The sequence below is a fragment of the Rhineura floridana genome, chromosome 11, assembly GCF_030035675.1.
Source record: "Rhineura floridana isolate rRhiFlo1 chromosome 11, rRhiFlo1.hap2, whole genome shotgun sequence".
Taxonomy (NCBI): Eukaryota; Metazoa; Chordata; class Lepidosauria; order Squamata; family Rhineuridae; genus Rhineura; species Rhineura floridana.
In genome coordinates, this window is record NC_084490.1 from 54,553,029 (window position 1) to 54,564,564 (window position 11,536).

At 44.7% G+C, this 11,536-nt stretch overlaps 1 protein-coding gene and 1 long non-coding RNA gene across 7 annotated transcripts in view; one reads left to right on the top strand and one right to left on the bottom strand.

Moving 5' to 3' along the window:
* The window catches only part of NSF (N-ethylmaleimide sensitive factor, vesicle fusing ATPase), a 109,014-nt gene that overhangs the window by 96,556 nt on the left and 922 nt on the right, over positions 1-11,536 (bottom strand). The window contains exon 1 of one of the 5 annotated variants that reach the window (XM_061592192.1): positions 34-264. The exons of 1 other annotated variant lie outside the window; for it this stretch is intronic. In XM_061592192.1, coding sequence (XP_061448176.1) covers positions 34-45 — 12 coding nt within the window. In that variant the 5' untranslated portion in view covers positions 46-264. Of the gene's footprint in view, positions 1-33; positions 266-11,536 lie in introns of those variants that run through there. 3 more of the 5 variants (XM_061592194.1, XM_061592205.1, XM_061592193.1) reach the window with 3 other exon arrangements.
* Positions 169-11,319, top strand: LOC133368083 (uncharacterized). 2 transcript variants are annotated; one of them, XR_009758582.1, is made up of 3 exons: positions 169-850; positions 967-1,089; positions 10,071-11,319. It is a non-coding gene; the product is annotated as an uncharacterized LOC133368083 (long non-coding RNA). The 2 variants fall into 2 exon arrangements; XR_009758581.1 differs by lacking the exon at positions 10,071-11,319 and adding an exon at positions 2,011-2,151.

An 11,536-nucleotide genomic window follows, 5' to 3' on the forward strand; every position in this document is an offset into this window, starting at 1 on the left:
GCCTTCCCCCCAGTCATTCAGCCATCCACTCACCCGAGCCGCCATCTTGTTCCGCTAGTGCCGAAGTAGCGACTGACAGATGAGACACAGTGAGAAAACTGCCGGCCGGCTGGGCGGGACCACGCAGAGCGTGAGAGGAGGTGGCCAATTCTCGCCCTTCCCACTTCCGGCACCTCCTCCTTAGCTTTCTGCTCCCAAGAGTCAGGGGAGCGATGAAAAATACGCTCTCATATAGTCACACGGGAGTTCCGTGTACTGCCACCTGGCTTTGGGCCAAAGCCTACTTCGCCAAATGCGCAGAGTGTCATCTCCATTTAGGAGAGATACAAAATCACAAGGGCGCGTACACGGAAACAGTACAGAATAGCAACAAGAAAAAAGTGGAAATTTATTTATTTCGTTTTATTACTTATATATGCCATTCAGTGTAACAAAATATCTAAGCGGTTCACACAAATGACAATACTAAAATCACAACGTGTGAGCACGTGATGTCAAAATGCAATAAAAAGTTAACATTAAAACGAAAAACTGAGGTTACTCTTTGAAAATATGGGAATGCTGAAATGCTTCCGGTCCTCAACATCAGGTGAGCGGAGCGTTAATGCAAGAAATAAAGGCCACCCTATCAAAGTCTTGTGGCATCTTGAAAACTGACAGATTTACAGCTCAAGCCTATACATGTCTACTTAGAAGTAAGTCCTATTTTCAATGGGGCTTACTCCCAAGTAAGTGTGTATAGGATTACAATTTTACTAAACCATACACTTCCGTGGACTTAAGAGCTGTCTTTGACCTCTGCATTATGGCTACTGTTCTGCATGTGGCGATGTTCAAATAGAGACTAGAGGTGAGGGTTGTATTTTTATAAATTCTCTTTTTCTTTCTATCTCTATTAGTTACTTATGTATACTGAACAACAGAGATATAAAAATGTTGAAGACAATGATCTCATTGTCTCTATAGGTAATTTCCGGGTTCGTGTTGGAGAAGCCATTTTTAAATGTCTCCCGGAGCGGTAGTGAGATCTGTTAATGCGGAAATCCAAGATTTGAACGTAGATATGATTGAGCATCTGTCGAAAATAAGGTAGCAGCAAATAAATTAGTTTCTGCTCTTTCTAACGCGGGGCTTGTTTCGTTTGAAAACTGAATGTTGTGTGACTTTTTCAACATTTAAAAAATATCCTTGCTAAACTCCAATTCAAATTCAATCCATTATACCCATTTTAGAGATTGAAGAGTCTGTGACAGAGAGAGAGTGACACAACAGTTCTGCAGTGTGTAGTTTACTCTAAATATTGCAAGGTGGAGGTCAGGTTGAGACTTCAAAAGCGGTTTTACAACAACCCTGAAATGTAGTCCAGTTGTTGCACCTGTTGCAATTTGGGGCTGAAGTTCAGATAGACTATTCCTATAGTATCAGACTGCAGAAAGTAGTATGCTATACAGACTACTATTATTACACTTTCCCTGCAGTGTAGTCTGATATTGCATATCAGAGATGGGGCTGAGGTTGGTTTATATTTCCAGCCAAAAATCACAATACAAAAGAACCATTAGGTTGCAGGAAAGGTCAATCTACTTAAATTTCCCACTAATACCCCATTCCCGCAAGCCAAACCCAATGCTCTATTGCATGCAGAAGTTCCATGCTACATTATTTTGCTTGCAGATAGTTTGCGCTCATGAGAGGTTCAGAATCTCAACAGCAACAAATCATAGGCCTTAACTAAGGGCTTAGACTAGGGATTGCTGTCTTTACTATTATCCTTTGGGGGGGCAGGGGGGGACATCGTTGGCCCAAGCCTCTTGCCCAAGTAAAAGGAGAAAAATTAAAAGGTCTATTCCAGGGATAGCCAACATGGTGCCCTCCAGAAGTTTTTGGACTCCAACTCCCATAAACACTGGTCTGCGTTCCCAGTGGTCAGGGATGATGCAAGCTGTAGTTCTGTTCAACCAAAATGTAAAGTATATGGCTCTCTACACTTTTTTATATCTCTCTGCACAGAACAGCTACCAAGATCAGACTGTTGGTACTGCACCTTCAGCACTCATTGTTGCTGCTGTCCGCTGTCCCTTCTTCCCCAGTTCCATTCAAGCCCTGCCATTCTGCATGACATCAGACTGTAGCATCATGGTGTGGTCCATAAAGGCAAGAAAATAATTAAATAGAGGAGCATATGTGTTTGGTGATTTCCAAGTTCAGATACAAGAAGCCATTTTTAAAGGTCCCTCAGGGAGGAAGTGAGGGTTGCCATAGACATCAGTGGAAAATCCAATAATTTCAGTTATTTTCTTTGTTTCTTTTTGGCAGTTTAATAAACTGACTGAATAAATCCACAGTAAAGCAGCAAATTTGTTTCATAAAACAAACATATAGTATAGAATTACAATTTTAAAAGTACAATAAAGGAAGTGGAGAGAATTTACACAAATACAGGAAGAAATTGATCACACATCAAAAGCAGATCTGCTGATAACCATGGGGGACTAGAATGCAAAAGTAGGGAACAGAGAAGAACTAGGAATTGTGGGGAAATGGAGCTTAGGAGATAGAAATGAAGCAGGAGAAGGACATTGAATTCTGTGAAGCCAATAATTTGTTTCTTGCAAACACATTTTTTGAGCAACCAAAAAAGACAACTGTACGTGTGGACATCACCAAATGGTCAATATATAGGAATCAAATTGATTATATAGTTGGTAGCAGAAGATGGAGAAGTTCCATACTTTCTGCAAAAACAAGACCAGAAGCAGACTGTGGTACAGATCATGAACTGGTAATATCGAAAATCAGAGTAAAGCCAGAGAAGAACAAAGCAATCATAATGCCAAAATACAATTTAAATAACATCCCAGAAGAATATAAAGATCAAATAAGGAACAGATTTGAGGCTTTAAACTTAGTTGATAGAGAACCAGAAGAACTATGGATTGAAATCAGACATTATCAGGGAAGAATGCAAAAAGACAATACCCCTCATTAAAAAGAGAGAAAGACCTCAACGGATGACTGAAGAAACTCTTAAAATGGTTAAAGAGAGAAGGAAAGCAAAAGCAAAAGAAGAAAGAAACATGGTTAGAACCCTAAATGCAACAATACAGAAACTAGTACGTAGGGACAAAGAGAACTATTACAATGGTTATTGTACAGAAATAGAAGAGGACAACAAAAAGGGTAGAACAAGGGCATACCATGGACTGTGAAAAAGACAGATAATTGCGTGTTAGAACAAATTAAACCAGAACTATCACTAGAAACTAGAATGATGAAACTGAGGTTATCATACTTTGGACACATAATGAGAAGACATGATTCACTAGAAAAGACAATAATGCTGGGAAAAACAGAAGGGAATAGAAAAAGAGGAAGGCCAAACAAGAGATGGATTGATTCCATAAAGGAAGCCACAGAGCTGAACTTACAAGATCTGAACAGGCTGGTTCATGACAGATGCTATTGGAGGTCACTGATTCATAGGCCATAAGTTGTGATCTACTTGAAGGCACATGGATGGATTCCTGAGAGCCCTCAGCAAATTTCCTGTTGCCATGGTTGACACTCCCATTAAAACAATAGCCATATCTACAACAGGGAGAAGATTCCATCGCCCTTTCATGGCACAATTGCCCCTGAGCACCCTCTCCAGAAAAATAGACCTCCACTCAACTCCTTGGTTTACCAGGGCAGCCATGAAGCAGCTAGGAACTCAGCTGTTGGAAAATTTGCAGTGAATGCCACTGAACACACGTGACAACATATTATTGAACCTGGTCTGTGGTTGTGATAGTAGTAAAGAAGCTCTACTTCAGGGCCAGTCCAGTCAAAAGTTAGAATGGAACAATTGTTTCAGGTGGCGGGAGCAGAGGGTGACCAAATGCCCCCTTGCCCTCTCCCACTTGCTTGCCTTATAGGTGGTTCTGCTGCAGCTGCTGCCCACACAAAGGTACTGTGAGGGCCAGGACTCTCTTCTCCATCCCCTCCTCCTCTACTCATACTCTCTCAGAGAAAGAGCCAAGTGGTGGTGGTAGAGTTCCTTCCTCAGACTGAGGCACTCTGAGAGATGTGTCCAGGAGACCACTGGAGAGAGTTCTGCTTAAACTTAGTTAAAAACATAAAGTTACTTAGAGGTAATGGTGACAAAAACAAAAGATAAGCTCAAAGAGGGAAAGAGGAAGAGTGGGTGGTGGCAGGAGTGGCGGCAGCATAGTGGAGAGGAGGAGAAGTGGGCAACACAGGCAGCAGTGGCAGGAAGAGGAGAATCATAGAATAGTAGAGAAAGAATGGGTGGCAGGAGGAAGAGAAGAACAAGGAGGAACAGTTGGGGAATCGGTAGTTCTGCACCACTGTATCCTTACAATTCTATCCAGCAATGCTTTTATGAGTGACTGGAGTCCTAGTCTAGCTTGACCCATGGAGTGAGCTGAAGGAACATTTGGTTACCTGCTGTGACTTCTTTGCCGAACACTTTGAGAGCAAAGTTGCTCACACCCACTTTAACCTAGACAAGAGACCCTAGCAGTACGTCCATGGAAAGATCTAGTGCACCATCTGATTCTATTTTGTTGGGATACATTTTAGTTGTTGTGATATGCGGGCGGGGTGAACAAGGTGCCTGGTGGAGTGCAGCCAATCACTTATTTGCCCCAACCCTTGTCTTTATAACATCTGGCAGGAGGAGACTGTCTGGCTGGGTCCAGGAGGTAATTAGGGCCTCCCTTCAAGAGGAGCAGTCAACGCCGATAAAGACAGAGGTTCCATAGGGCACTTGGTCATCAGGGAGGTGGTGTTCAACTCGTTCTGGATGGGATTGCACTCCCCCCAAAAGCTAGGGTGGGGAACTTCTGGCCCTCCAGATGTTTTTGGACTCCATCTCTCATAATCCTTGAGCATTGGCCATGCTGGCTGGGGGCTGATGGGAGCTGGGCTTCAACAACGTCTGGAGGGCCCCAATTTCCCCAGCCCTTTCTCTAAAGGATCATGTTCCCAGTCTGGGGGTGCTTGTGGGTCCACCATTGTCACTGGAAGACCAAGTGGCATCTATGGCCCATAGTGTCATGACCCTGGACTCAGCCAGGACTTCTCCAGAGTAAAGAAAGAACTCATCAGATCTAGATCACCAGGACCACCTGCAGAGGTGCAGCATCCAGCCCCCAGCTCTGAGCCCAAACCTGGTGGCAAGAGGTCTTCTCAAGTCTGAGACTCCTGAGCTAAGAACCTCCTGAGCCTGACTGCTCCAAGCAATTAAGCCCCACCATGCCAGGCACCTGCTATGCCCTGGTGGCCCCTTACTAGTATAAGGAGCACACCAGGCAGGAAGTACAAAGAGGTGATGGTGTGTTAGCTTCCTGGCCAGAAGGCTTCCCCTTTAAGGACTTTCTATTCTCAGCAAGAGGTTGGAGCTTGAGAGAAGTTGTTAGGACCAGGAGAGTTAGAAGGGGTCAGCTGGAGGTGGTACAGTATTATGTTTGTGGTGGTAGCTAGCTCCTAGTGATCTGTCCAAAGTCCTGCAAGCATTATGGCTGACCTTTTTTGTCCAGACCCAGCTCTCCTCTTTCCCTTCCCCTAGCTGCTCTTACCCTCCAGGATCTTGAGCATTATACTGTACTGGATAGTGCCTCATTCAAGATAGTCTACACAGTGCCTTTCACTAGCTAAGACTGGTGTGTCAGCTGCAGCCCTTCCTAGCCAGAATAATCCATACTCTGCATGACTGCAATGTGTTGCACATGGGGCTGCCGTCTAAAACTTCTCAGAAACTCAGTTCCAAATACAGCTGCCAGATTTCTAACTGGGATTGGCTACTGGGACATATCTTGGTCATGCTTAAGCACCTACAATGGCTGCCCATCAATTTCTTTAAACCCCTAAGTCATTTCAGGCTTGATTGCTTGAAGGAACATCTTCCATATGTCTGCCCTTCAAATGATTATTAGAAGCCCTTCTCTGAGTTCCCCTACCATATGAGGTTAGATGGATGGTGACTGGGAAAATGCCTTTTTTTTTTTTGCCATAATTTATTTTTATAATTTATTTATTTATTATTTCAATTTATATACCGCCCTTAGCAGAATAGCTCTCAGGGCGGTGAACAAACAAGATAAAATACAATATATCATAATAAAAATCATAAAAACATATACAAACAAACAACAAAAAACACTACAAAAACACAATACGACAAAAATTAAAAATACGGATTAAAAGATTAAAATGGTTAAGAAAATTAAAATGCCTGGGAGCATAAAAAGGTCTTTACCTGGCGCCGAAAAGATAAAAGTGTAGGCGCCAGGCGTACCTCTTCGGGGAGGCTGTTCCACAACTCAGGGGCCACCACAGAAAAGGCCCTAGATCTAGTAACCACCCTCCGGGCTTCCCGATGGGTTGGTACCCGGAGGAGGGCCTTAGATTCTGAACGAAGTGAACGGGTAGGTTCGTATCGAGAGAGGCGTTCCACAAGGTATTGAGGTCCCACGCCGTGTAAGGCTTTATAGGTAAGAACCAGCACCTTGAATCTCGCCCGGAAGCAAATAGGAAGCCAGTGCAGACGCGCCAAGACAGGTGTTATATGCGAAGACCGACTGGTCCTCGTCAGTAGTCTGGCAGCTGCGTTCTGCACCAGCTGAAGCTTCCGAATTGTCTTCAGGGGCAGCCCTACGTAGAGCGCATTACAGTAATCCAATCTTGAAGTTACCAGAGCGTGAACAACGGAGGCGAGGTCGTCCCTGTCCAGATAGGGGCGTAGTTGGGCTACCAGACGAAGATGGTAAAACGCATTCCGTGCCGCCGAGGCCACTTGGGCCTCGAGAGACAGGGAAGAGTCGAGAAGAACCCCCAAACTATGTACCTGTTCCTTCAGGGGGAGTGTAACCCCATCCAGAACAGGGTTAACATCCACCATCTGAGCAGGGAAGGCATTCACCAACAATGTCTCGGTCTTGTCTGGATTGAGTCTCAGTTTATTAGCTCTCATCCAGTCCATTATCGCGGTCAGGCAACGGTTCAGCACATCAACAGACTCACCTGAAGAAGATGAAAAGAGCTGCGTGTCATCAGCATACTGATGGCAACGCACTCCAAAACTCCTGATGACTGCACCCAGCGGCTGCATGTAGATGTTGAAAAGCATGGGGGACAAAACCAACCCCTGAGGGACTCCGCAATGGAGAGTCCATGGTGTCGAGTGATGTTCCCCAAGCACTACCTTCTGGTGACGATCCGCGAAGTAGGAGCGGAACCACTGCCAAGCGGTGCCCCCGACACCCAACTCCGCGAGTCTCCTCAGAAGGATACCATGGTCGATGGTATCAAACGCCGCTGAGAGATCAAGGAGAATCAACAGAGTCACACTCCCCCTGTCCCTCTCCCGACACAGGTCATCATACAGGGCGACCAAGGCTGTTTCGGTGCCAAAACCGGGCCTGAAACCAGATTGAAACGGATCTAGATAATTGGTTTCATCCAAGAGCGCCTGGAGTTGGCTGGCAACCACCCGCTCCAAAACCTTGCCCAGAAAAGGGACATTTGCCACCGGTCTATAGTTGTTTAAATTATCTGGGTCCAAGGAGGGTTTCTTTAAAAGAGGTCTCACTACTGCCTCCTTGAGGCTACCAGGGACCACTCCATCCCTCAAGGAGGCATTAACCACCTCCTTGGCCCAACCGGTGGTTCCAGCCCTGCCAGCTTTCACTAGCCAAGATGGGCAAGGATCCAGAACAGACGTGGTTGCCCGAACCATTCCAAGCACCTTGTCCACTTCCTCGAGCTGCACCAACTGAAACTCATCCAATAAAGAAAGACAAGGCCGTGCTCCGGACACTTCAATGGATTCATCTGTCACAACATCAGAGTCAAGGTCCCTGCGGATACATGCAATCTTATCTTGAAAGTGTCCAGCAATTTCATTACAGCGGGTCTCAGATGTTTCCATAGTATCGTGGGGGCCAGAGTGTAAGAGCCCTCGCATGACTTTAAAAAGCTCCGCTGGGCGGCTTAAAGATGATCTAATAGAGGCAGCAAAATAGAGCTTCTTTGCTGTCCTTACCGCTTTTGTATACAACTTATTGGTGGCACTTACCAAGGCATGATTGTATCCACTGGGAGTTTTCCTCCATCTGCACTCCAGCCTCCTCCTCTCATGTTTCATCGCTCTCAGCTCCAGGGTATACCACGGAGCTGTATGAGCTCTACAGCGAAGGGGACGCGCGGGAGCGATCGTGTCAATAGCCCGGGTAATTTCTGTATTCCACAGTGCGACCAGGGCCTCGACAGGAGCACCAGTCCTATCAGCCGGAAAATCTCCCAGAGCCCTCTGAAAACCTACAGGATCCATCCGGCTCCGGGAGCGGATCAACTTAATAGATCCTCCACCTTTGCAGAGGGAAAGAGCCGCTGTAAGTCTAAATCTCAGCAAGCGGTGATCTGTCCATGACAATGGGGTAGATGAAAAACACCCCACCATCAGATCACCATCTCCATGTCCAGTGGCGAAGATCAAATTGAGAGTATGTCCCGACACATGTGTTGGGCCAGTAGAAAATTGAGACAGCCCCATTGTTGTCATGGAGGCAATGAAGTCCTGAGCTGTGCCAGATAAGACAGCCTCGGCATGGATGTTGAAATCCCCCAGTACCAAAAGTCTAGGGGACCTCAAAAGGACCTCCGAGACTATCTCTGTCAGCTCAGCTAAGGAAGCTGTTGGGCAGCAAGGTGGACGGTACACCAACAGTATTCCTAGTCTGTCTCCCTGGCCCAACACAAGGTGGAGACATTCCAAACCAGTCGCCGTCTGGACAGGGTGCTTGGTGAGAGGAAAAGAACTCCTATAGACCACAGCGACCCCCCCTCCCCGGCCCTCAGATCTACCACATGTGCATATCAAGGTGCCCTTAAAGGCACAGGAAGCAGATACCATTAAAACCATTGGTAAACTTATTGTCAAGACAGCTCTCCCCCCCTTGTGCTTTTACTACAGCCAAGAACCTCTAGCAAGTTGATAGGGAAGTCATCCTATTGTTGATTCTCCCCATCGGTATCTCTCAGACAAACCACCTTCACAAGTCTCCTTACATCATCATCATAATTAGTGCCAGCCTTCTCTCTCCCCTCCTGCCCCCTCATTTCAGTGCTGCTTCCCCCTTTTCACCCAAGACCAATGGAAGCCGGTGGTTGCATGATTCCTGGGATAAGTCTAATGACTTTCATGTGGAATATCCAGAGCAAAAAAGCTTCCCTGGCACCAACCCTGGCATCTAGGAGCAGCTAATTCTAGGATGGGTCAGAAGACCCATGGAATTCCTGTGGAAACCACTCTTAACAGACAAGGAAAGAAGAGCAGGATACAAATAGAACTAGGATCAGGGAGACCCAAGTTCAAATCCCTACTCTTATAAGAAACTGCTGCAGGAGTGGGACTCTGTATAATATCATGGGCGGGGTGTTTCTAGAGCAAAGTTGAAACTGTCTGATTTCCTTTTATTTTTGCTATATTGCCAAGAAGTGTAATGTAGCCTGCTAACATATATAATGTTACGTTTATTGTAATGAAAAGGTTTTTATGTTTGCTGTGATGTTTCCTGTTATGTTACTGTTTTATTATTTTTGTTATTATGACATTGTTTTTGTAATTTCTATTCACTTTGTTGTAAGCCGCTTTGAGCACAATTTTTTGTGGAAAGGTGGCATACAAATAAAATGATGATGACGCTCTGCCATGAAGTTCACTGGCCAGTCACTATCTACCTCACAGGGTTGTTGTGAGGATAAAATGGGTGAACTATGTACACTGCCATGAACTACCATTGGAGAAAAGGCAGAATATAAATAAATAAATAAATATGTTTGTTATAGTACCTCTGCGGTACAACAACAACAAAATAATGTATTCTTCATATACTGTTCTGGGAGAATTTACAGATTGCCTTGTTGAAGCTTTGACCGATGTCTGTCCAGTCATCATCATAGTTTATGATGCCTGATTTGCTCTAGACACTGTATAGAAATGAAAAATGCAAATTCCTTCCCTCAGGCTCACAGTCTCAAAATTATTTCAACATTTTGTTTTCCAGCCACCCAGAAGCCCCCGGAAGCCCACAAAGGAGGGAGTGAAGGTCAAGACATGAGTAGATGATGATACAATTTTTTTTGTGCTCCACTGCTATGTCTCATAGTAAAGAGTCAGCCTACTGCAGTCTGCAACGATCATACTGCAGTATTTGGGCTGTAGCTGTTAGACAACTTGAAAGGGAAGTGCTGCATTGTATAGAAAAACACAGTCTGTACACTGAATGCGTGTGTGTGTGTGTTTAAGGAGCCTATTGATTTAAAATACAGGGTTCTTTTTTAGCCTTTTGAGAACAGCTGTATTTCCCAGGTCATATGTCATTAAAATATTGAGAAACTGGGACGGTTTTACAATAGCATTTAAAGAATATTCTGGATGATATTATACTTTACAATGGAAGCAGGGGAAAATATCACCATGGAAACCAGAATTCTAGCAGATGCTGCAAATTCTGCAGTCTTTTCCCCCCGTGGTGTGTTACTTTAAATACGTCATCATCAGAAATGGGTACTTGTAACAGGCACTAGTGTGTATGGCAGGGGTCCAATTGTTATTGTTAGTCCCCAAGTTCCATCTGCCCCTGCCAGCATAGCCAATGGCCAGGGATAATAGGATTTGTAGTTCAAAACCATCTGGAGGCCTGCAGGTTCCCCATCCTTGGCATATGGCAAGAAATCCTGAGCACTGACAAATAGTGTAGCAGCTATGTGTATCCTAGGAAGCCGTCGGCTCATATCTCACCTATGCCATAAATCAGCCTTCTCCAACCTGGTGTCCTCCAGATGTTTTAGAGACTATAACTCCCATTAGTCCCAACCAACATGACCATGCTGGCAGATGATGATGGGAGTTGTAGTCCAAAACATCTGGAAGACATCAGATCAAGGAAGGATGTCATGAACTCATTAGATGGCTTTAATTCCTAACCTGCAGTGTGGGGATATTTACCTGCCTTGCAAGGCTGTTGTAATAATTATTGAGATAATGTATATGAAGCACTTAGGACAGATAATGGTATATAAATAATAAGCATCATTATCATAATCTCCTTACATCTGAGCGTTGCAGCTTGAATTTACTTTTTCACCTTTCAAAAGTATGTCCAATTGCTTGCAGTGGAACTATTTCAAAGAGGAGTGTTATGCAGACTGTGGTGTGTCTATCTTTATAGCTGTAAACCCTTCCGTTTTTTAAAACATGTATGTTCCATTGAAATAAATGCGATTCTGCATTTAATTGCTAACAAGAGAACTGCTGGGGCTCCATCCTGTTCTTTGATTTGAAAGTCAAGGCTCCTTAACGTGGATATTATGTGGGCTCCGGGGCGGGATGAAAATGCACTTTCCGCATTCTCAGAGACACTCTTGTACTTGTTATTGTATTTACATTTCTCCCCTGGACTGACCCCTTGCTTAAAAACAAACAAACCTCAAAGCAGATTGGGACCGTACTTCAACCGAAAACATTTTC